A 26122-nucleotide genomic window follows, 5' to 3' on the forward strand; every position below is an offset into this window, starting at 1 on the left:
CTAAGTGATTCGTGCATAATCCACAGTGCAAAATGGAAGGAAAAAATCAGGGCATCTCAGAAGTCGGGAAAGAAAGAGGGAGAAGGGAATGAAGCCTTTAGTCCTCCAAGGGGTCAGCGGGGCCACTTGAGGAGAAAAACCGCCCCTACGAATCCCTAACGCCCAGGGAAATCTTACCCTCAGTTTACCCTTCAAGTTCCAGGTTTGCACACAACATAGACCTACTGGGTGCTGAAGGCTGGGGGGCAGGCGTGTGTTCCCAAGGTCGGAGTGGTGTATGAAGGGAAATGGTAAGAGCTACAGTTGGAACTGGTTCCCCTCCCAAAGTACACATTTGCGCTGGCTGTGCACAGTACAGCGTAACTCACACAGGCACGCACAACCAGCCACGTCTAGCTGCTTGGTAAACCACCAGCTCTGGATGGAGCTGGCCAGGAATCTGGTTCAGATGCGACACCCACTTCCTGGAAAGATTCCTTCCCATCCCCATCCCCGGGACACCCGTGCCAACCGGGCATCAAGTTAAGTAGCATTGGCAGGGGGCACTGGGGCCCTCCTGACACTGCTGCTGGAGGCTGCAGACATGGTGTTCTTTCCTCCTCATCCTCCCTCTGCCTCCCTGCAGGCCCAAAGAGTAAGAAAGGAGTGGGGGCCAGGCCGTGGCCCCTCTTCCCTTCACTGCTGCCCCCCTGGGCAACACCTCCAGCCCCTGAGATGTCCTCTCCCCAGGAGTGGAAAGAATCACCTGTCTGTTTTTGGCATCAACATCCCCCTGAAAAGCCATGAGAAACTGGTGACCTTCACTCTGGTCTCCATGACGACAAGATGGTATATGTTTAATTAGTTCAGGCTTATTTTAGGACCAATTTTCTTTTATTTTAGGGCAATGCGAGCTATGATAACTGTAAGCATGTTTACGAGGCGCGTGAGGCTTAGCTGAAATGTGCCAACAATTCTAGTCAAACAGATGGTGACCCCTGATTCAACTTGCCCTCTCATTCAATTATTCAGCTGTATTTAATTTTCCTCCCGGTGACTCACATGCCATGCCACCAACTGTCCTCTAGGTGGCAGTAAAGACCACCTTTAGGGCTGCAATAAAAGGTTGGGAGCCAGGTCTCAGGGAATTTTCCTAGCCTGGCCTTGGCTGCAGAAGAGGATAATGAATTTCAGCATTGGAACAATAGTTTCTGCCTAATATCAAACGATGCGAAAGGGTGGAAAAGAATTGGGTCAAATTGTATGTGATTTGGCCATGAGCTCTAAGTAATCTCCATTCTAATAAGAAATTTGAAAGACCTTCCAGGCTTAATATCCTCCCAAATAATTTGTTTGGAGTTCAAGGAGTATTACAATGTTAGGGCCGCTTTTTATAATTGCAGAAATGTTTTATTTTCATTTTGAAAACCTCTGCTGTTGAATGTTCAGTGGCTGCCCACCCAGCTGGTGGGGAACGAGGAGGGGGCTGAGTGGACTTCCTGATCTTCTCCCTCTGATGCCCCCCAGCTTTCCTTGTTGTCAATACTTTGCACACAGCATTGAAAGCCGGATGGCCCCAGAATGGGGACAGAGTTGCCCACTAAACCCTCCTTTCAAAGTCATAACCTGGCTAATGAAGGAGATGAAGAAACAAGTGGTCTCCACCATTATCTCCAGAACTGGATTTTTCAGAACCTTTGGAATATGAAACCATCCACGTGGTTCTCGCCGGCTCGGCTTCATCCCACTCCCTAACTCCTCTAACGGGAGGGGCTGTAACTTGGACACATTCCACTGACATTTCCCGTCAATCGGTGGAGCAGAGCTGGGTTAATTAAAGTGACAAGGAAGTCACGCCTTTATTCAGACCTCAGTCAACTTCAGAATTCATACCTTGAGCACTGCTACTTCTTCGGGGGGGGGGGTGCTGTGAAGACTCACTCAGCATGTTACACGGGTGTTTTGTCCTTGAAGATACCTCACTTTAGACATACTCTTTGGAACATTGTCCACCTCCCCTGCATTTGATCAAACCACAAATAAAAGGAACATGTGTTGAACCAAGACGGAGCGAGACCCACATGTGCCTGAAAGTATCGACACGCACGCGGCTTCCCGAGACAGTAAATCCAATTTCCATGGATTAATGGGGGAGGTTTCGGTAAACATGTCCATTCTACCTGAAAGTGCTCCTCTGGCTCAAGGGCGAAATCATGGCCACGGAGAGGTTAAAACCACTGGGCACGCTCTATTCCTGGAACTTCATCTTTAAAGACTTGGTTTTGGTCTGTCTTCTTGCTTTTTTTTTGTCCGGCTCTGGCTGGGTTCAGTGGTTTGCATCAGAAGGCCTGCCTGCAAGCTGGGGAACACTTAGTCGGGGCAGGAAAGAGGGCTAAGAGGGCTGCAGTGTTTCACAGGATGACTTCCCAGCGGGTGATGCACATGGTGAGGGAGGCATGTGCAGCTGCTGGGGCCTGGTCCCCCTCGCCTGCATAGGGACCCTTGGGGCAGACATGGTTGCACCCCATTTCTCTGGGACACTCAAGCAGTCCCAGGGGGCCATTTATGGTTTTGGTGTAGCTTGCAGGGTGTTAAATGTGTGTGGAGGGTCTCAATTACAGCTACTCAAGCCACACACATTGATTTTATTTAAGGCCTCTGCCCTCTGATTAGCCTGCAAGATTGGACTCAACACCTCCCTTGCATCCCCAGGGGCTCCTCATCCTTGGCACTGTTAGATGCTTTGGGGTGGGTGGTTTACCAGGTCACACTGGGTAAGATGCCAGAGGTGTTTGAATCCTGCCTATCTGATACCCGGGGGTGGGGGTCACTGCTGTTCCCCATGTCTTTGTCTCTCATGCTGCATCGTCTCCCCAGGGATGTGGTGGCCGTGGAGATGGTGCTTGGATGAGGCTTCAGAAGCTTCTTCACCTCTCACTGCAGCCACATTTGAGCTGCTGGCAGTGCCCATGGGGCAGAGATGCCCGACAGCTGGTGGCCCTGACATGCAGGCGTGTTTTTATTTGTGTGCGTCAGGTGTGGGCATGCTCGCTTGAATACCCCAGGATCTCTGATCTTTGTAGGGAAATCAAGTTCTAGGATCCCCATCCGGTTTGCCTTGGCAAACGGGGCACGTGAAGCAGCTTTGAGTTCAGGTCAAGGCAGAGAGGGAAGGTCAGGGGGTCCGGCAGACAGGGAACACATTCAGCAGTCAAGTTATGATTTGAAAAAATAAATACGAAAAAAGCATGACTTCCCGGACCTCTGGCTCCAATCTGGGATTTGTACATATTACATAATCTGTCACTGGACTGGTGTATTTCAGAGAAATGCATCCGTGCAAATGCGGCAGAGGGAATGGGGACCAGGCCCCCGCAGTGGCCATCCCCGTCTTCCGACTTCCATCCTGCTGGGACCTGTCACCCCTGCACCTGACCCCCGACCTGTCATTTCCCCGAGTTCCCAAGTCACTTTGCTGCCCGCCCCCAACATCATTTGTTTTTCTTTGTTCGGGAGACACGCTATACAAGCCTTTGGTGAGTCCATCTGTGTCTTCACAAAGAAATAATGGGCAGGGCAGAGGGTGTGTGGGTAGAAGCCCCTGTCCTTGGCACTACTGGTGCTGGGGAGCCCCAGAAAGTTTCTCCTTGCCGTGATCCCTAACTCCTCATCTCCGCAGCGGGCCTGCAAAACTTCCCTTCTGTTTTGCCGTTGCGTCTTCTTAGCTCCCGCATTTTCTCAGGGTGGCTCAGCTCCCTCCTTACATTACTCCTTTGTGGGGTTCCCCGAGATCATTTCAGGAGTGCCAGCTGTCTCTGGCCAGCTCCTTCTGCAGCAGCGAGTCTCCCCATCTCCCTGGAGCACCCCCACCTTTTTTTTTTTTTTTGGAAAGGGCCAACTCTTTTATTTTCCTGAAGGTGGCAGTGAAAGGAAAAAAATGGGTGCCTTTGAAGATTTAGGAATTTTATTACAAAACAGATGGAGCGCTGAGCATCCCCACGGCCCCCGGGTGCCCAGGAGCGCCGACAATGGAAACCACGGCCGCGCAAAGTGGTGCTCGCCAGGCCCGGGCTGCCACGGGCAGCGTCACCCGGCCCCGCGCTAAGTGACCGCCGAGCTCAGCCAGCCTCCCAGTCCCTTACCAAGATAATTGAGGATCATAATGCCGGGGAAGGAGCACAGAGGCTCCCGCGGGCTGTCAGGTGTCTGCTGGCGTCTTCATGTCATCCGTCAGCATTGAGCTTCTCTGTCATCTCTCCTCAGCCTTCAGCGTTGCGCTCTCTCATCGTGTTCATTATCTCGGCTAGACCAGCCCTCCCCCTGGCTCCCCCCATCCAGTAAATGCATCTTGGTGCAACTCTCAGTCTCCGATTATGAATCGATGATCATGTGGTATAAGAGAGATAGATGGCTTTTAGTTCCATCTTGTCTCCCCTAATTGTAAAATATTAGTTACATTACACTGTGTCTTTTGATTAATGGAACTTATTTGGAGTAGCCTATCCGAACCCTCCCCCTTCTAAAGTCCTCCACTGACTTTTGAGAATTGAGTGATTTCACTTAAAGCAGACAAATAGGCCCTTCAGCAGGGAGATGGTGAGGCTGGGAGCGGCGGCCGGCAGGCTCCAGCGCCGGGCTGTGGATTCGGAGAGCGGCACCAGGGCCCTGCCGCCTGGGCCCAGGCTCGTGGCCCCAGCCGGGAGCCCTCCCTTGTTTATTTCACCCCCTTTCTGGAAAACTTAGCCTGTCTTGCTGACTTGCAAAACAGGATGTGAAACCAAATTGAATTAAAATTAAATAAATTGCAGATTTCCACATTCCCACATTCAGCTTTTCAGAAGCCAGTCAAACCCGAACTTTGATGAATTTGAGCTCAGGCTGTGCTCACCTGCTGGCTCTGAGTCCAGGGAGAGGTTTGACCCTGGAGGCGTTTGTCCTTTAAAGAAAAATTCATCTCATTCGGCACTATTTACTTAAATATGTCTGTTGATGAGGTCCTTGCCTTTCCGAAGGGAAGTGGGTGGCTAAACCCCTTATTATAAATAACCACTGTCTGTCTTTCAGTGTAAATTCAAGGACACATTCACTTTCGACCCATCAGCTCAATTAAAAAGGTCTATTTACTGTCCGAAGTGCATAATGTCTGTATCTTGGGGAAATAGGACAGCTGACTTCGGAAACAAATCTAACTATCAAAAAAGGCACTACAGGTTAGGAATTCTAGAATACATTTTGATAGGGGCATTTTCAGGACACTCACTGTACAAATGCAGGCAAATATTCTTGCCAATTTTTGTAGGATATGCTTAGTATTTTATTCTGACCTTTAGACTTTTATTTTTGCTTTTATTTACATGATTCTCATAGACACTGACTATTATGCATTTTCTGGGGACATGCTATTTCATTTAATGTACTAGAGGCAGAAGATTGATTTTATTATGTGTATAGGAAGCTGGTAATGTTTTACTTTATTATTTTTTTTTAAGAGCATGACAATGTGTTTATGGCTGCCAGGAAAAGTGAAGGCAGCAACACTACCATGCCTGAGTGTAAGATTCATTCTGAGGACTAGACACCCAGTAACATGTAGGTTAAAGATAGGGAGCTGAGCCCCCACCTCCTCGGCCACCACCCACCTCCCTAGCCCTTCTGCTCAGGGAGCCTGGCAGGTCCTGCCTAGCTAACATCACCTTTGTTTTGAGTTAATAACTCAGGAACTCAGGCCCCTAGGTTGCTCCCTCCTATCACCCCGGCCTAGATTTCAGGTTTTATTTATTTCATTTTTACACATGTGTTGAGCGCCTGCTTTGGGGAAAGTGCATGCTTGAGGACTCTTTGTTCTGAGTATCGAGGGACTTTGCTAAATGTCAGCAGAGTTTGGGCTGTTCTGTCTAATAAACCTCTTTAGGGCTTAAGATGCACTTGTTCCAAATTCTCACCAGCAGCATCATTCACTTAGTTATACACATCCCTCATGTTTGGAGAGTATTTTATAGAATATTCTTACTACAGCCTGTGAATGCATATTGACAATTGTTGGCACTTTTATATATTCCACGATACACATTTATCTGTTATGGATCCATAATACCAAATGTGTAGTAAAACGCTATATCAAAAGGCAGTTATCCCGCGTGCATAAAATGCTCTCACTTGGTCGCTTTAATTTTTCTCACCGCAGCTTCTGAAACCCCCACTTCACCCTGATGGACTTCAATATTTCATTTAAGTCAAGTATGTGCTGAGAGGAGGCGGCGTTGTTCCTCAGGCCAGCTCTGGCTCTGTCTAGGGACAGCTCTGGTTGGGGTAAAGGTGGGTACGTGAGCTCAGCACATGGCCCCGGCCCGGAATGTGCTTCCTCCATGGGGAATGTGTCATTGAGGACAGGAGGACTGGGGGCCGGCTGATTCCTCAGGGACCTGGCCTCTGTGGGGTAATAGCAGCCGATGCAGCACTGAAGCTGTGCTCCTCCAGCCCCTGCTGCATTAGGCCCTTGGGCAGAGGAAGAAACCAAGGCACTAGAAAGCCGCAGAAACTGCTCCTGGCCAGAAGTTGGGGCACTGGAGTTAGGTCTACCCCCCTCCTCTTGCTCCTTGCCTGCCTGTGTGTGTCTGAAACCTTTGAGCTTTAACTAAAGGCTGGATACATCCTATGGTTTTGAAGATCCACCAGGTGAACATCCATAGGCAGCAGCTGATACACACTAACTAACAAGCGCAGATGCCCTAACCTCTGTCTGTGAGTGTGGGGCGGAGCGGGGTAGGGGGCGGGGGTGGAAGAGACAGACTTACCCCATTCACATGGGAGAACTTTTTCTTTCCCAGGAACCCACATTTTCTTCATTCCCTTCCCAGTTTTCTAAATTATGTTAAGAGCTGGGCTTCTGGAAGCTCAGTCATTTGGGTAAACTTTCCATGGGTTGTGGTTACTATTGTTGTGATAATGTGATTGCCAGATAGGAAACAAACAAACAAAAAAAAAAAAATAGAGGGTAGGAGATTTCCTCTAAAAGGAAGCCGCACCTTGGGAAGGTGTGGGGACAGAAGCACCTTTGCAGTGACCAGCAAGAACGGAGCTCATCTGTCACACATGACTTCCTGGGGGTAATGTGTGTGGAAGCCCAGGGCGAATTTCAAATCACGGTACACGCGTAAGAGAAGGGAGCCATGGTAGTGGTGGTGAAAAGCAAAGGAAGAATAGGCCACATGCTCTCGATTCAGACTGCAAGCAGCAGAATAAGCTTTGTGGCTGGATACCAGACAGTGACAATTTCAATGTGACCTGTCATTTGCCATTATGTATTAAAAAAAAATAAAATAAACATCTGGCTGTTTGAATGCAAGTGAGACTGCCCTCCTTCCTCTGCCCCCCCCCCCCTTAATTTCAGCCAAGCCGTGTGTGTAAACACTGTCTTAATTGAGATCAGGTTAGGGGAGTCTGAAAAACAAGCTACAAATCAGAACTCTGGGGTGCCCATTTTGAGACAGCTCCAGGACGCCAACAATTGGTGTCAGTGACTGACCGCCTACTGCGTGCACGTTGTCAAAGGTGGGATGGCAGCAAACCATGGTAAGATTGAGCCTCTCTGTCCTGCATGGAGCTAAGTCCTGCTGCCCAGGAGGGAGAAGAGGTTGGGGCTGGCGGGAGCCTCCAGGGGCCTCCAGGGAGGCAGCTCAGGAAGGGAATGGAACCCAGATCATCCGGCTTGTGATGAATTTGATAATGAAGCCTCATTTAGTCCCCATTGGGCCCTGGGCTCCCTTTCCTTAGAACCAGCCACGTGCCTATTTTGAGACTCAGGAAAGAAATGCTTCAATTTGCAGAGTAAATGTTTGGTTGTTTATTGATAAGCGTGTAAAGTATTCCATTGCATTCGTTCTTTGGCACTAAGTGGTTGCCTCTCCAGGCCCCTCTTCCAAGCAGGGCCTTGGGGTCCTTGGATAGTTGGCTCACAGAGGAGAGGGCCTGGGTCTGACCACCTGATTCAAACACTCGCTGCCCCCTTTCCTGCTTCTCTGAGCCCCTCACAGACTCCTGCATTTGGTTCTCCCACCCGTAAGTGGGCGGGGTGGTTCATGGCTCTGCGGAGGTGGAATGAGAGGATTTGGAAAGTGAAGACAGACATAGAATCCACAGACTGTGGCTTAAAACTAAGGGTGAGGGGTCTCTGATAAAAACACGCCCATTGCAGACCAAAACTTCTTTTTCCTTTGGGGGATGATTGGCCCCTTCCCTCTGCTGTTTCAGTAAATCATTGTAGGAGGAATTTTGTAGCAGGAGAGGCGAGATGCTGGGTAATGACCACGAGCGGTTCTTGCTCTAGGATGAGAGATGCTGTTTCTAGCAGTATGAGCTGGGAAAGCTAGTAGAACATGTGAGGCTAGCTGTGGGGAGAGCAGTGTGTGGAGTCTAAATGCACCCCAGTGAAATCCAGAATATCTTCCCCAAGCCAGTCCCCTGACTGAGGAGTCCAAGAAATGGGCAGAGACGCAGAGGACCGGATCTCGGCATCCAGAGTGGGTCTGCCCAGGAGACCGCCTCCCCCTCCCTCGAGCCCAGCCCCCTAAAGACACCAACAGAGAAAGAGACAGACTTCACATCTGCACCAGTTTTCCCCAGAGGACTGTGGCCGGGGGCGAGCTCACCCCGCCAGGATCCGGGGCCACTGGTGATCGGAAGACGTGGCTAATAAACCTGCTTGTCCCTGAGACATTCCTCAATGGCTAGCCATGGGCTGGGGTGGGGTGAGGGGGTGGGGAACTCCTAAGGACATCAAAGAGGGTCTCGCTCCAGACTGCTCTGTTTCAAGGCTCCGTAATCTGGGAAGGTTGTGCGCTAAATAATTTGTGAGCCTCCAAACACGCAGGTTATTGTTTGTGGACAGATGGTGTATCGCGTTTTATCGCTTTTCCTTCTGTGGGTCCTCATATGTGGGACTGATGTGCATTCTGAAGTCTTTGTCTCCTTGCTAAAATCTCTAATCTAAAACAGGCAATCAAGCACAGAGGCAGGGCTTCAGAAGGCATAATCAGAGTTTTAAAAGCAAAGGGGAGGGGGAAATCCAACTGCAGTTACGAGGCAGATGTGTTAGCAGAGAAGGCGGAGGTTATTAGGGTGTTAAAAGTGGACAAGTGGAAGGATTCCCGAGCGCAGAGAGAGAAAGGGGGGAGCCGGGCCGCGGCGGTCGGCTTGGGGTGCTGGCTGGCATCACCCCCGTGCCTGGTGGGACGGAGCCCCCACCGCCCCTCCAGGATGGGGTCTTTGTCTCCGCCGGTCGGTGGGCGGCCTTGGTGGGCCCAGGAGGCCCCATCTCGGAGCTGCGGCCGCCCTTAAGAGTTAAATCATGTTGATACACAGGAAGGAAATGAAATAGACGAACTCGCTCCTCTTTTCTTCCTACGGATTTTTCTTTTTTATTCTGAAGATAGAATTACTGTTTGTAAGCATCTGAAAGCCATTAGAGGCCCCGCAGTCTGTCAGGTGCCGACGCAAGAAACTGCTGAAACCAAACGGGTGCCTGCACCGAGGGCTGGGAATTTGTCATGTGCTGATGAGCAGTTATAATAATATATGAGCAAATCACAAGCATTCTGCAAATTAATCAAATTTTTTTCCCCTTCTCCCTTGTCTCTGGGAGAGTGGCTTTGCAGGCAGACGTAGGTGAAGCAGTTTCACTCACAGATGGTCGCGCTGGCATCAGATGGAATTTATATAACAGTAATTCTGATTTCCTGCCAAAGTAGCAGTGAACACACCAGGGAGATTGTAGAAGGCGAGTCATGTGGTTTTGCTGAGGTTGTTGTGGGAAGTTTAAGGGGGAAATCTCAAATTTTCCTCTTTGCCTTTACTGTTTTTGCCTGAAGGGCCAGGAACGGAAGGCCGTTCTGCCACGGGCGAAATCCGTCACATCTTTCCCGGTGACTTGTGCTGAAAGGGTGCTTCGCAGCTGTCGGAACGGCTGGCGGTGACAGGGCCCCGGGACGCCTGCTCGTCGCCTTACAAGATTTAAAGGGGAGCGGGTTCAGAAGGTGGTCGCACTACACGGAGCGAGGCCGGCGGCCGCCTCCAGCCTGCAGCTCCTTGGCCCGCTCCCCCAGGCACCGCTAAACCTACAAGGGCTTTTCTTTTCAAGTGTTTTATTAAATGAAGAGTCTAACAACCCTCACTTTAATTACACACGGGCTCCGTTTATAATTCCTCTGGATTTATTCAAGTAGTTGAAAACGATGGTGCTGGTGATTAAACTGATCATCTTAGTTTAGCAGCTCAGAAAGTGGGGCGCGTGGGGGGGTGAGCGTGGTTTGCACGGGCACACGGGTGGGGGCCAGGACGGCAAGGCTGCCCTGTGATTTCCACACCCTTCATCCTCCCACCTCACCCCCACTTCCTTGACCCCTTGGAAACCGCTGTGTCTCTCGCTGCATGAAGGGGTACAGGAGTTGCCACTTTGGGGGCTCTGCTTTGAAGGACTGGTTGTCACCATGAGGTGCCTTTCCCTTGAGGATGGGAAAATGATACCAAGACGGTGATGCAGGAAAAGTCCTGGGGTCTCTCTCTCTCTCTCTGCCTAATGGAAAGGCCTGCCCATTTGTTTTGGTTTACGTGACTACAGAGAAATAAGTGGATTAGACGGAAACTTTAGCATGCTTCACTGCAGCTGGGTGCCGACATCTGTCATTCCTCAGCCTTATTCTGGATCATGCCAGCCAGAGAAAGCAAAGTCTGACACCTTTGATTTTAGAGAGAGCCTTTTATGGGGGGGGGGCGGGGGGGAGAGAAGAAAGGAGTAGCATTTCCTTTGTGACTTCATAAGAAAAGCCACTTCTCTCCGATGCTTTGTTTTTGGCATGTGACAAGATTAGTGGGGCTCAGTGAGAGGAGAACACTGAAAAGTTTATGTTTCCATCTCCCCCCTTTTACTTTGTAATTTTCTATTGTTCACGTTGCTAATGTGTTGAATTGGGCGTGATAAAAAGTAGCTATTTAAAATAGATCCAGTGTGCCCAGCTAGATGGGTAGATGCTGTGGGTATAGATTGCCGGAGTCGGATTCCTTTATGAGAGGAGAGATGTGCGATTCTCTCCCACACACTAAGGCGCATTAATATGACAGAGCCACACTGAAATTTGATGGGCTATGACTGTTCCCGATGCACTGTTTTCAATGAGATATTCTACAACCCCCAGGAGCTCCCCCAAAACCCTATGAGCTCTCCCCCAAGGAATGCACTAACATTTATTTCTATGAAAGACGTGTATGAGTATGACTGGTCCATGGATAACCTCAGATACCGGCTTTCAGTGGAGCTGGGGATTGGAGGTCGATTTACTGCGAGTGTTCGGGGTTGGGTGCTGCTGGGTTAGGTCCTCCTCCTCATCTCCCTAGTGTGGCGCTGGCATTGCACGCCCTTGGCCTTGCCAAGTTCCAATATTGGCCCCCCTCTCGTACTTCCATTGTACAATAAAACAGAAACTACAGTAAAGCTGATGTGTTCATTTTACGCAACAACAGTGGAAAACAGGAAACGATCAAGCCACAGAGGGAACACTCATTTATTTTTTGCCCTGGGTGTGCCCATGACTCCCTCCACCTGCTGAATGAAAACCTCACCCTCTGCCCTGCCCACCCCAATGGTGGCCCTCCTGGGCCCACAGGTGCCAGGCAGGGGACCCTGAGAATGGCATGGACCAAAGGGCAAATGGGTGCCAAGCTGGCCAGTGACCTGACTGCCCAGGGAGAATCTTGTAGACCTTCCAACTTTTGAAGATAAACTAGAAATCTGTTTTTATATGAAACCTCTCCTTTGAAACATTGATGTTACCTTGTTAAAAAATAGCATTGGGGACAAAATGTGTGTTCCTCCAGCTTGTGGCCTCTAGGGAGGGTGAGAGCTAATGTCAGAGCAGTGATGGGGTCTGTGGAGCCACCCCACTGGCCTCCTGGACACTGGAGGATCTGGTCAGATAGGAGCTGCCTTTCCAAAACTGTCTAAGAAGTGGTACACTTCCCTGGGGAGGGGTGTGGGAGAGGAGATGTGGCTCGTGGGACTGATTGGCAGACTGCATTCTCAGGCAGACAAGCAGAAGAGGAAAATGTGTGTGTGACCAAGGTGCACCTGAAAAACGGCCGGGTCCTCATGTGTCCCCATGAACACAGGGGATGACCACATGGTGCTGGGGCTCCCTCAGGATCTCGGGAGTATACAGCACTTGGATTGCCCTAGTAGGAAAGCAGCCTGGCAGGAGCACAGCCCATACCTGAGGGAGGCTTCCACAGATCACCTGTCAGCAGGTGTGGTTTGCACCGATGGAGGACATCCAACAGGGAGGAGGGGAGCACAGTGGGTTCATGGATGCACCTCAGACAAGAAGCTGAGCCAAGTCTGCTCAAGGTCAGGGCTGCCCATCCCAGGGTGTCTCAGGCCATATGAGGGAGAGGACAGGGAGATGGGCAGAGAGGTCCCCACCCTAGGTAGCTGCTCCAGCATCTGCCCTCCTGTGAGCGTGTCAGCAGCAGGAGATTCTGGCCTCTAAGTGAAGGGAGAGGCCCACTGAGCCCTGGGCTCTGGAACCCGTTAGGGGGCACTGCCTGACAGAACACAATTAAGTGCCTAATCTTGTGGTACTTTTGGTAAGTGCCGGTGGGGCTCCCCGGGCTGGGTCCTGAAATGGGCTTCTAGGAGGAGTTGGGGCTTCGGTAAGAGAGACTGAAAGGAGATTTGGGGGCTGAGGGTGGGCATGTTTGGCAATGCGCTTTCATTAAGATGGGGTTGCAAGTTTTATAACCAGTCTTCAGAGGCAAGTCTGTGGCACAAAATAGGGAGCCTTGGAAGGTTAGCAAGCAGGGCTGGACCCAGGAGCAGGAAGGATTCTGGCTTGCTGTGTGTGGTGCGCCTTCTCCTGCCCCAGGAGTCCCCACTGCTGTTCTGGGGTGGGAGAGGTGGCAGGTGGTAGCCACAGAGGGCTCTCACGGGGCAGGACTGGCTGTTACTGCTGAGGCTCCTCACATCTCTACCGCCCATCCTGTTGCCACAGGAACTCCAGACGACTGTGTTTAGTCCAACATTCCTAAGAGGGAAGCTGTGGATATTAAAAGTGTGAATAGTAGGTACTGCATCGGCTAATTTTAGCTCCCCTCTTTTGTTGCCATCTCAAAGTACCTCTTAATAATTTCACTTAATATATCACAGATTGAAGAAAACAACTCTAGCTTTATTTTAGCAATACTATCCAACTTGGATTCACCAGTTTTTTTTTTTTTTTCCCTAAGGCTGTTCATCTAAAAAGAGGTCACTGTTCCGTCTGAAATCGTCTTCAGCAGAGCAGAATTCTAAGAGTTTTAGGATGGGCAAAGCATGCTGTGTGATGCAAAATGAGCCACCAGCCTCTCTGTTCTGCCCAGTATCCTCTGCTTTGGCATCTCCCAGCATTTCTTCCAGGACTCAATGCTCTTATGCTGAGACAAATACTGGGCATTGATAGAGAATTATTATATCACACATCTAAAAATGTCCAAAAAAGGAAAGTAAGTTCATCGACCCTTTGAAGGTTATTTAATGATAAACATAAATGCTTTCATAAAAGCTGGGGAATGATTTGAGATCCAAAATCAATAGTTGCCTATGAGTGCCGGCTGGTCTGCCTCAGATTGGCTGGCCTGCCCACCCGAGGGGCTGATGGCTCCGCAAAACACAGGCAGCCCGGGGCAGAGGGATAAACACGATTGAGGAGACAATCTGCATGATGTGGGCCAGTGGTTGCTCAGGAAGTCACCACTTTGAGGGGGATGGAAGGCAGCGATTGTCCTCAGGTTGATGCTTCTGAGGTTCTGGGCTGGGCTGGAAATAGTGGGGAGACTCCCATCTCTACCCCCATTCCAGCCAGGGGCTCTTCTCTGCAGACCTCATCCTGGAATCAGCCTCCTCTTCTCAACTTTCACAGTAGCTGAACTTGAACCTCAGGCTACAGACAAGGCAGGTCGAGCTCTGACTGCACCCCCAAAGGGACCTGGTACAAAGCCGGGTTCTGCCTTTCTCTGACTTTGTGGGTCTCAGGGCTGCAGTGGGTGTCCTCAGTGGGCAGTGGAGCACAAGGATGATCTGACTCAAAAGAGGTGCCACTTGGAGTCTTGTAGAACTTTTAGCCATGGCTAGCAAGTGTTTGACTCTTTCTGCCACCACATGTTGTGCAAAGGATTTCATAAGCCTTATCCCATTGAACCCTGTTAGTGAGCTCTTATTATTATGCCCATTTTACAGATGGAAACACTGAAACCTGGAAAGGATAAGGATCTGGTCCAAGAACACACAACCTGTTAGAGAGAGGGAGGGTTGATCCAGCATGTGATTCAAGACCCTGGTCCCATTTGCCACTGTACCCCAATAATGCAGGGCTATGAGCCTTGCTGGGAAGGACCCCTGCCCCTCTGCCTTGCCTGCTGGGTGCCAGCCCAGTGCGGCATCCAGGCCTTCTCCAAGCCACGTGCCCTGCTCTGTGACATTGAAGTTGCACACGTAGCCAGTGCCATCCTCCAGGTCTGGGTGTTGGGTTGTCAACGTCCACTAAAAATCACCTCAGTTCACTTAAAGAAACTTTTAAACTGAAACTTAAATTTCAGTGTAATTCAGATTTACAAGAATGTTGTCTGTGTTGTGCAGAGAATTCCTGTTCATCTCACACCCACTTTCCTTACTACTGACATCTTATGTCAATAGGACACATTTATCACAATTAATGACCCAGTGTCAATGTGTTATTATTAAGCAAAATCCATATGTATTTAGAATTCCTGGGTTTCTACCTAGTGTCCTCTGTACCAGGATTCTAACTCATCACACAGCCTCACACCTCCTGCGGCTCCTCATACCTGTAAGTTTTGTAGCCTCTTCTTGTTCTTGATGAACTTGACAGTTCTGAAGAACATTTTGTGAAGTATCCTTTGACTGGACTTTCTCATGGTGACTTGGACTGTGGGTTTTGGGGAGAAAGAGGATGTACTTTCTCATCCCATCAAATCAGGGCGCATGCTCCCTGTGTCACCTGAGATCATGTTTGGCAGGTGTCCCCACTAGGGTTAAGTTCCTCTTTCTAAACTCTTCTGTGGAGGAAGCCACCCGTGCAGCCCACAGAGGAGTTACCCTCCCCTCCTCCAGGGGGCACATCTGCAGGGAAACACAGGGGCATGTGTCAATTCCTCCTCAGGAGCTCACTGATTCGATCATTTAGTCATGTAGCATGACTTACGGGTGTTGACTTATCACTTCAAGTTATAATCCACTACTATGTCACTTACTATCTGGCTGCAATGTTCTGGTTCTGGTCAGTGGGGGCTCATGTATGGTAGTTAAGGTAACGGTAGTTAAGTCCTTATTTTCCTGCACAAGCTGTTCCAGGGTCCTCTTGTGCATTTCCAGCCCAACCCCAGAATCAGTCACTTCTCCATGGACCCCTGGACCTTTATTTGAGAATGGCATCAGAGATCAATTTTTGGGCACCGAATATACTTTTTGCTCTTAGGGTTCTAGACCTTCTCAGCTGGCAGAACAGGGCCATCTGCGTGGCTATGGAGCCGGGCATGTGCACATATCAATTTTACATATATTAAGCTCACCACCAGTTTATACTGATGTCGCCAAGCCATTACCACATAGATCAGAATTCACTTTTAAAACAGTAAAATATTTTTTGGTAGTGTTTTAAATTAAATTCCAAATCACAGGAAATCTAAAACCTAAAATCATTTATACTAAGGATATTCCAAAGTGTTTTAGCATCTTTGATTAGATGGATGAATATTTTTTTAAAAACTGAAAACATAAATTATGTACCTGATTACAACCATTCTTGCCTATTTGGAATTAGGGAAATTTAAATATATACGAATGATGTGTGCAACTGAGAAAGTGATTCCTTTTTGGCCCACTGTGAGGTTAGTTATTTTGCTCACTGATCTTATTGCCCCAGCTGAGCCCACTATATCTGGGCAGGGGCCCTCCCACTGTGCAGCTGCAGGGCCACAGGGGTGGACACTCAGAGGGGAACAACAGGTGAGGACAAGTGGGGACCAGGCCATGACCCTGGGGTTCTGGGCAGCTGGCGGTCTCCTCTACCAGCACAGCTAGTTCCTCCCAGCCTGGCGGGTCCTACCTCTGGGGGTCCGAGTTCTTAGTAGATCCAATTGGCCCTATAGGTGGAGCCATTTTCTTATCTACTAGCATGCATTTTGCAAATATTCTTAGTTTCAAGAAATACAAAGGACTCTGGTTGGGGTGCAACAGGCTGCTGTTGCCAAGGAGCCCTCTTAGGCTCTTCTCTGAACTCCTAGCCTGGTACACTGGAGCTGCCTTTGAAGATCATTTCATCACTGGTCCATTCTGGAAGACAGTGCCATGAAGCATGGTGGGGGAGACACTTCTGGGTACTTAGACATACTCCATGAACCTGGACTCCAAAGAAGCTTCCAGAAAGCCACATGGGAGCCCCTCATCAGGTGGGCCAGCCCTGGGCTGCTGCAGACCGTGGCCTGATAGTGCTCACTGAGGCTCTTGCTGCACCAACCTGGATTCTCCCACACTTCCCAACCTTCTCCAGGGTCTATACCAGCCAAGGTGCAAGTGGGTCAGGCCAGGCCTGGTCTAGAAGTCATGGGGCAATGGTCTTCTTTGTTCGGCCACACTTATTGTTCTCCACCTATGATAGTGAACAGTGAAGGCCCTTCCAGTGCCTTCCCGGGAGGGGGGACAGCTAGGTGATGTGAGGACTCGGGTTGACCTGTGTCAACCTGGGTCAGAGACCCCACTCTCCACTATATCCACTCGTGACCCTTTCCAGAACCCCTTCCTTGTGTTGACCACATCATGTTCCATGATGCTGGTATCACTTCCTCCAGCATCTGGTGCTCTTGTTCCAATGTAGACATTGGGCCTTGGAGAGTCAGGTAGCGAGCCCTGCCAGGTAGAGAGCCAGGTAGAGAGCCAAGACACAAGTGCATCTCTCCCCAGGGCCTAAGCTCTAAGATCTCTCCTAACTGGAAACCAAATCCTTGTACAAAGCAGGGCATGCCCCCTTGGAACACTTGCCCCTTCCTCTGCTCACAGGCAACTCCAGGACAATGGTACCGCTGCGGAAGCCTCAGCAGGTGGACACGGTGCTAGCCTGCAGAATGTTCTCAGTGCTGCATCATTCCAGCAGCATTCTGCTCAGGGAGATGGGGCTGGGTTCTAGCAGCTGTGTTGCTTGAGCATGGACGGGGAGCTCACAGGCCCCGGGCCCAGCCAGCCACGTGTCCCCTATCAGGTCCAGCCCAGTGTGATGCCTGTGTCTGGAGAAGTGTGATGTGTGGCGTGCAGTATCATACGCACATGCACACACCCACCCCACTCAAGGTGTCCCTAGACTCCATCACGGAGCATCCTTGGGTCCCAATGGAAGAAACTTGAGTGGAGAGAATCTTCTAGCAAGCCATTTGCTGCAGCATCAGGAGGAGGTGGAGCCACAACCCTAAGGTGGAATCCTGGTTGGACACAGGCCAACTGTGTATATCAGTTTTGGGCAATTGTTGAATCTCCCTGGACTCAGTTTTCATATCTGTAAAATGGGAAGACACCTCTCCAACCATATATCCATCCATCCATCCTCATGATTGAGGACAGTAGAGGCAGAAGTGTTTTCTAATGAGGGGATGCCCCAGGACCAACCCCCAGAGGCAGGTCACCCACCCATCTCACCCTCTCTTTTCTGCTGTCCGCACATGAGGAGAAGCAGTTGGTCTGGAAAGCGTAGAAGCCCCATAGACGCGGCCCCATCTCTTCCCCGAAACCAGCTGCCCACGAGTGTGGTGCTGTAATTAATGGATGGCCCCCAAGGGCAGGCATTTTCCTCTCCCCCTCAGGTATAGGGAAAGAGCAGATATTTCCATCGTAGCAAGTAAGAAAAATATCTCGTTTCCCCACTTTTGTTATAAACAATGTACGACTTGCTTTCTCCTTACTCCTCTTGACCCTCCACACTGTATACATATTTATATATTATTCATAGTGGATTAAAAATGAATGTGCTCTTTACCACGGCTCTACGGCGCAGTGACAATACAAATTAACGTATGATGTACTTACTTTTCACGTGGCAGTGATGGGAAATGTTGATGGCCTCAGAGTGAGAGGTAGGCAGAGGGGAGTGAAAGGGGGGGCTGTGGGGGGGTACTTATCTGGCCACACTGTCAGGGCCCCGAGTGCTGGCTACAGAGAGGGATTGGGGCTATTCCTGGGCAGTGGCATGACTGTAGAGCTGGAGAGAACTTTCTATACCCTTTCCCACAGAAGAAGGGCCAAGCTCCCCAATGGGTCCTAAGAGCCTGCCCTCCCAGAACTTCACATCTGCACACTGACCTGCTCCCAGAGCCTTGCAGGCATTCTGTGGTCAGGCAAGTCCCTCTGCTGGGCATTCCTTCCCTCTCCCTTCTCTTGTCTCCTTCTCTTGTTCCTCTACCCACCCATCTACCCATCAATCCATCCACACATCTGCCCATTCAACCACCCCTCCACCCATCCACCCATCCATTCATCCCTCTGCCCATCTACACACCCATCTACTCACTCATCTACCTATGCATCCATCCACCCATCCTTCCCTTTGCTTGAAGAATGCTGACAAATATCTGTAATATGCCAACTGCAATGGTAGGCAGTAAGAAACAACAATTTTCAAAAAAACAAAACAAAACAAAACCCAAAGAACACAAGCTCACAATCCCTGCCTTATGGAGCTGACCATCTATGGAAGACAGGCACGGCAGTGAATTTGTTTAGCTACTGTTGATGGAAGCTCTACTAGGGAGTTTGCTACGCTGTGCCTCCCAGCCATCCTGGTGAGTCTGGGATACCAACTGGGCAGCCGTGCCACAAATTCAAGGAGATGCAGTAGGAATGAGGCATCCAGAGTAAGGGGACAGTACAGGATTGAGGAAGGTCCTGCGGCAGTAAATAGCATGGCCGGTTGGGAGCACAGAGTCCCATGTGACCAGAAGACAAGAGACTCGGAGTCATTAGAGAGGGGGCCGTGGAAAGATGTGCAGGATCTCACATCCTTCCTGGTTGCCTCTTAAAACCCCCTAATCATCTCTCCCATGTTACAAACTGCATTGACTCACAGAGTAGTTTCCGGCCAGAACAGGACCCAGGAACAGGATGGATGGGGGATCCTGACCCACGGGCCAGCCAAACCCACATTTGTTTCATCCAAGTGAAACACAGTTGTTGACAAATTGTTCCTCTGGGCTTTGAAGGCCTTCCAGCTTCCCAACACCCCCTTTCAAAGCAGTGCCTGTGGAGAGACTCTCTTAAGCCACCTCAAATTGAATCTTTGGTCAAAGGCCCCCTGAGGTGGGAGGGGATGATGAAGAGTAAAGCACAGCCCTTCAAGACCAGACAAGAGTGAAAACTCCGACGATGGCCAACCCCCGACGCTTGTATTATTTGTCACCATTTATGAACGTGACATAACTTCGTTTGCTCCTGAGAGCGTGCCTGAGCTGTGGGTGTTAGTATCACTCCCTGTTTCAAGGTGTGGGAACTGGAGTTTTGAGAGGTCAGGCTTCTCCTTGGGGCCAGAGAGGAAGCCTCAGTCTGGGTGTCAGGGAGCCTCATGATGGGGTTGTTGGGACCCAAGCTCCTGGACAGATGCAAGCTGTCTGAGCAAAGACAGAATGAGGGGATGGTGTCTTGGTGTTGGGGCACAGACTCCAACTGGGGCCTGGCGTTTCTCAGCAGAGTAAAACCCAGAAAGGCCAGCACCTTCATGCTCTTTTCCATGGGGAATAGACAACAGTGGCCATCCTTATACCATTAACCTCATCCACCATGAATAACTGTGGGCCCAAATCTGTTTTAAAGTCCTGTCTGGGGCCTCCCTGGTGGCACAAGGGGTTAAGACGCAACCTATGCAGCTATCCGCAGCCACTGCAGTACGAGTTCGAACCCTGGCCAGCAGACCTCTCCTGACTCACCCGCTGCTCACCTCAGCAGTGTATTTCAATAGATCTGCCTGTTCTGCTCCCACTCTGTCTCTGGTGAATCCTCTCACCCCCTGCACCTCTGGCCTGTACCCCAGTTCTTGTATGCATAATAAATAAATCTTAAAAAAAAATAGTCCTGTCTGCTTCTCAGAAATGGAAGCTGTTAGCGTCTTCAGTGCCATTGGGCCCTGGTGACTCCCTGACTCCGTCCCCATGTGGCTAAGGTGGCACAGGCACCTGCCTGTTTTTTTGTCTCACTCTGACGGGGTGGAAATTTGCAGCCTACCAGGGGGCTCCCCTGTACCTGAGGCTGCCTGGCTCCTCCCTTGGGGACGGGGTGACCTGCCTGCTCTGGAATCTGACTGCCCATAAGCCCCACATCCCCTTCCCAGGCAGGTCTGAAGGCATCCAGCAGGTGCTCCTGGCCCTTGTGCTGCCTGTGGCACATGGCCCCTTTTCTGTCACGAGGGTCTGATCACCCCAGCGGGTCATGCAGGGGGCCCTCAGCCTTGGACTGGTTCTGGCACCTGTGCTCATGTTTTCTGACTAAAAGCGACTAATCGCAATGTCGCTGTGTTGGTGCCAGTACCACAAGCTTCACATGGATGGATGGTTTAGCATCTGAAACTTCATCCACACTTACCTGGACTCAGAAATGTATCAACTTTTTAAAAGTGCTTTGAATATTAACAGCTTTCTGTTTGGAAGTAAATGTTCCTGTGCCCAAAAGCTCAAGCTTCCAGGTCAATTTGATGCTTGGGAGAGAGCAGTGCCTTCTGGACCACACCCACCTCTCCATAGAGTGGGCCTGGCCTGTCTCCAGAGAACATTCTTCCACATCTGTCTCATGGAAAGCTTTCAACAAACCACTCAAAAGGGTGTAAGTGGTGTGTGTGTATGTAAGCGTGTGTGTTTATGGTGTTTATGTATGTGGGATATGTGTGTATATGTGTAGTGTGTGTGGTATATGTGTATATGTTTATTATGCATGTGTGTGGTATATATCTGCATGTAAGTGTGTGGCATATGTATGTTGTATGATAGGCAATAAATATGTGTATATAGTGTATGTGTGTGATTCATATGTAGTGGTGTATGTGTGTGTGGTATGTATATGTGTGGTAAATGTGTGTGCATAGGGTATGTGTGTAGTATATGCTTGTGTATGGTGTATTGTGTGTCATTATGTGTGCGTGATATGTGTGAGTATGATTCCTGCGTAAGGGGTATGTATGTGATCTGTGTGTGTGGTGTGCATATATGGTGTGTGTGTGGTGAATGTGTATGCGTAGTGTATATGTGTAATGTATGTTTGTGTATGGTGCATGTGTCATTATGTGTATGGTATATGTGTGTAAGTGTGTGGTGTATGAGGTCATGTGTGTTTTTCATGCATAGTGGGTGTGTGTATGGTATATGTACGTATGATGTCTGTGTGGTGTGTGGTGTATGTGTATGTGGTGAATGTTAGTGTATACTGTATGTAGGTAGTGTGCGTATGAGCATGGTGCATGTGTGTGTCACTATGTGTATGTGGTATGTGTGTCTTATTAAAACACATTTTAATATGGCTCTTGTAGTAATTTGAACAATTATGGAATCTGTGTGCTTTATATTCACTGGAGATTCATTTTAAATTCAAATCTCCAGGTCTGCTCTATCTTGACTTCCTCACCTGTGCACGGGGCTGATCCACTCCTTAACAAAGCTGCCGTAAAGTTCAACTCTGCGGGTAAATGTGCAAAAGGGGATCTGAGTGCCTGGGGGTGGCAAGCCTGTGGGACCTTGCATGAGCACCGTTCTCTGTGGGGCTTCTATCAAGACATACAAGGCACATTGCCGGGCCCAACGCCCAGAGATTCTGAAAACATCTTGCAAATATACACAGGCAGGGCGTTATAGCACACACACAAATTCCCTCCTCACTTACATTGAATTGAAAACTTGTTCAATACTGATGTTTTGATGACAGAAATATTCAAATAGGCCAGAATTTTTGTACCTCTTTCGCTGTACCAAGAAATAGAGATTCAAACATAACCATACGCTAAAGTCATGATTAATATTTTAAAATTGATTGTTGGGAAAAATGTACTAAGTGCTTTTATCCCAAGTTGGTCAATTCAAAAAGGCTTTTATTGTGATGAAAGGTGATATTTGAGGTTCTTTATCTGGTTTGCCAAATGCCCAGTGTGTGGCTCCCGTGGTGATACAGTTTGCAGAGAGGGTGGCTTCCATTTGTAGCGCAGAATTTATACAGAAATGTATTCTCCAGTAATGATCATAGCAGATATAATAAATGCTCTGATGGAGGGGCAAAACCAAGGGAGAATGGAAGAACCACTATGAGCCCTGGCGACCTGAGGTTGATTTTTAAAATGTTCTTATTGAAGTAACACAGGTTTATAACATTATGTAGGTCCCAGGTGTACAGCCTTATAAATCAACATCTGCATCTGCTAGGTTTTGTTCACCACCGAAAGTCTAGTTTCCATCCCTCTAGATCTATTAATACCATGCATGGTTGAGCCATTTTGCCTCAGACCTCTGTCAACCTTTTTGGATTATAGTGCCTATGGTTTTGGGTTTGTGTTAAATATTTATTGATTAATTATTTGGAGTTCTTAACACCAAAATTAAGTATTCAGTCCATGGTGATATTCCCCACCAGTAACTCACTGCCTTATAATAAGTCGGTGAGCATGTGGTGTATGCTAGCTTTCATCCAAGCACGGCGGTTGAATCTGTAAGCTGTCACAGAGTGATGCTTGGTGGGAGCCCAGAAAACACAATGCAATTCTGAGGAGCTTGAACAAAACCTGCAAAATCTTCCTCAGACTTCCTAGCGTCTCTGTTCTTCCCCTCAAATTCTCTAAATGACCTATGTTTGGGGCCTAGGCCTGCTGGTAGACACTGGGGCTCTCCTTTCTTCTGCTCAACAGCTGCCTTTTCCGGGTTCCTTAACTCCCTGCTCCTGAGCCCTGGACACACCTTAGTGCACTTAGTGTTAACAACTTCACGAGTTGGATGGTTGCGTCTAAGGGATGCGCTTGAAACTCACTGATGCCCAGTTTAGCATTGTCTTACATTCGCTATTGTGCTGGGGGGTGGGTGACCCTTTCCTGTCCTATAGGCACCCCATAGGCACCCCAATTCTTCCCTTCAGTGTATGCATTAGCTCCCCTGTCATGATGACTAGGGCCATTTATGTTCTTAGTAAAAATCCTAAATTCACATTAATCACACCAGGCTCAGTTTTCCACTCCCAGCAACCCAGGGGGTCTACAGGAGCAGGGACCAAGCCCTACAGGTGGTCTGGGGTAACAGGAAGGCAAGAGGTCTTTCTCTTACATTTGTGGTGCAGGCTTCTCCTGATGATTACGCTCTTCTTGCTGCGGTAGATTGTCTGGAAGTACCAGCAGCAAATGCACTTTTCTTAGGTTTCATTTATTCTAAACTCCAAAGTCCATGGCTCTTGCAAATGGAAAAGTTGGTCAAATTCAGTCTTGAGTTAGATGCAACAACAGAAACAAAAAATAACATCAAGTCTTTCCCCAAATTGATAATACCTTCAAAAACCAGGCAAGGTGAGGCATGCAGGTAATCTTCCAGCTCCACACACAGCCCGTGCCCGCTTGCTCCGTGCCAGCTGGTGGACATGGCAGCAGTGACTCTGTGTGTCCTGCCTCGGGAGCTTGCAGCCAACCAGAGCCCACCGAGGATGCATTCCAGTTGAGCAGAGTCTTCAAAGAAGATTGGATTCGGGTCTATAGAGACTGGAAGTGTTATTTGGGGGGAGAGGGTAACACCCTGCGGAATGAGAGCTTTGGGCTGAGGTTTGGCTTGATGTGGGCCAAGGAGGCTCCATCCAGAGATGGCGCAGTGGGCAGTGGTTGGGACTGAGCTATGTGACTCCTGGTTTGTACCATTATTATTATTATTATTATTATTATTACACAACATTAGAGGACCAGGAAAGATCTTGGTGAGTAAATCATAGCTGAGTTTTGGCTTTAGGCACTCACTCAGGTATCCCTGGGGAGTCTAGGCAGGGGGTGGGGATGTCGGAGGAAGGGAGGTCCTCCCACCTCCCTGGGATAAAGAGCAGCTCATGCTGGAGCAGCCTCTGGAGGGAGGGTTGGAGAGAGAAAGATTCAAAGGTCTAATGGATTTGTGCTGGAGCCCAGCTGACTAGAAGGGAAAGAGAGAGCTAACTCCTGAAATCCACTAAGAGGAAGCAAGTGCTGTGGGCATTTGGGTGGAAAAGTGAGCTTCAGCTCCAAACATTTGGTTGGTCTCCAGTTTCTGAGGAACAAGACTGCTTTGCTAAGTAGATAAACAGGACTTCTGCTATTACTGATTTAGGAAAAGTGCTGAATATGCTATTTGGATATTTTCTGGGGTAAATGGTTGGACCCATTTATTTACTTGTTTATTTTTCTGAGCAAATGAAACCAGCCCTGGGCCTTGACCTCTCTGGGTGCTGGGTGGGCCAGCATCAGGAGCTGCCAGGAACTGCATATCGCAGCTTCCCAGCATTGGGGGAATGCAATTGTTCCATTACAACTTCCCAAACCAGATGCTTTCCTGGCTCCTCAAGGTGGCAGAAATGTTTGCATGTCTGCAGAGCATCAAAACAGAGAGCTCATGCAGAGAGGAGCAGGTGAATTTCTACAGATTGCATCTTCTGTTTCGATTGAGAGACTTTCTAGAAAAGTGTGATGTTAAAGCTATGGTGTTTGGAATAGAAATTCTTTAAAATTATGCTGGCCTTGATGATCTGAGAGTCCTAGTTTTTAATGATGCCTTCCCTATAGAGGTCATGAGGCCCTGGCCCCACAGATGCCTACAGCTTAGCACCTCCAGCTCTGCGGAAAGGGAGGCTGGGTCACACCCTGCTTTTACCCCCACCAACACACCCCAAAGTCGTATTTGGTTTGCTTAGCAATAGAGAGTTAATGGGGGTAAGAAAGTGAACTGACTGAGTCAGCATCGCAGATGGAGGGAGTTGGGGTGTTTTTGTGTGCAACGGGGGTCAGATCTACCCACTGTGTTTTGTAGAACTTGGGAGCTAAGAGCAGTGTCTACATTTTTAAATGGTTAAAAAGCAAATGAACAACAACAACAAAACAGCAAGAATAATATTTCATTAGACATGAAAATTACATAAAATTCAAATTTCAGTATCCATAAATAAAGTTTTGAATTGCATCAATAAAAGGTTGGAAATGTTATCTGTCTCGCTATAGGCGTAGCTACATAATATCTTGATTTTGCCTCTTGGCCTGCAAAGCCTGAATAGTCACTAACTAACCCTTTATCAAAAAAGTTCTAGGTGTTGGGGACTTTTTCTCCTGACACTTAGAAAATCTGAATTAAAAAATTCTGGCTGGGATGGAAAAATCTTTGAAATCCCTGCCCACGTTGTTATTATTTGGTCATTTACGATGTGTCCAAGTAAATTATTATTTGTCCACGTTCCTGTACTGGCTGCTGTCCTAGCCTGTGCTATTTGGTTTCTGCAAAGCAGTAATGTTGATGCAATGTTGATACTATTGGTAATAACGGCCCTGGCCTTGGAGCACGGGCTGGAAGGGGTCAGCAGCAGAACTGACGCGCTCTCTCTGCCTGCAGGTCACAGGCCTTTCCAGTGCCGCTACTGCCCCTACAGTGCCTCTCAGAAGGGGAACCTGAAGACTCACGTTCTGTGTGTTCATCGCATGCCTTTTGACAACAGCCAGTATCCCGACCGCAGGTTCAAGCGCTCCAGAGTTGACTCGGAAGCTTCTGGGAATTTCGAAGACCCCACAGCTGTCAAGGCGGGTAGCTCAGCGGAGCTAACAGAGGAGGGTGGCAAGGCCCAGGAGGAGCGCAACTAAGGAAGCAACCTGTCCACCGCAATATTCGCTTACACGGTTTTCAGATGATTCATCTGATAAAGGAGTTTGCTAACTGCATTCCAAGGGGAGGGCGAAATCATGTACAACGCCCCCCCACCCCACTAGTGTATAGAACATTTAAAAAATTTTAAAAGATATCTATATATATATTAAAAAAAAAAAATCCCAGCCCTTGAAAATGGCTGCTAAACTGTTACCCGGCAACAAGTACTTCCAAACAATGCAGGTGG

At 48.9% G+C, this 26122-nt stretch overlaps 1 protein-coding gene across 1 annotated transcript in view; it reads left to right on the top strand.

Annotated features, from left to right (window-relative positions):
* Window positions 1–25871, top strand: part of ZNF536 (zinc finger protein 536) — a gene marked incomplete at both ends in the record, with an annotated part of 235187 nt that extends 209316 nt beyond the window's left edge. The window contains one exon of the mRNA XM_084257695.1: window positions 25627–25871. Coding sequence (XP_084113821.1) covers window positions 25627–25871 — 245 coding nt within the window. The remainder of the gene's footprint in view (window positions 1–25626) is intronic.
* Between the last annotated feature and the right edge of the window lie 251 nt (window positions 25872–26122).

The sequence above is a fragment of the Talpa europaea genome, assembly GCF_964194135.1.
Source record: "Talpa europaea genome assembly, chromosome: 16".
Classification (NCBI taxonomy): Eukaryota; Metazoa; Chordata; class Mammalia; order Eulipotyphla; family Talpidae; genus Talpa; species Talpa europaea.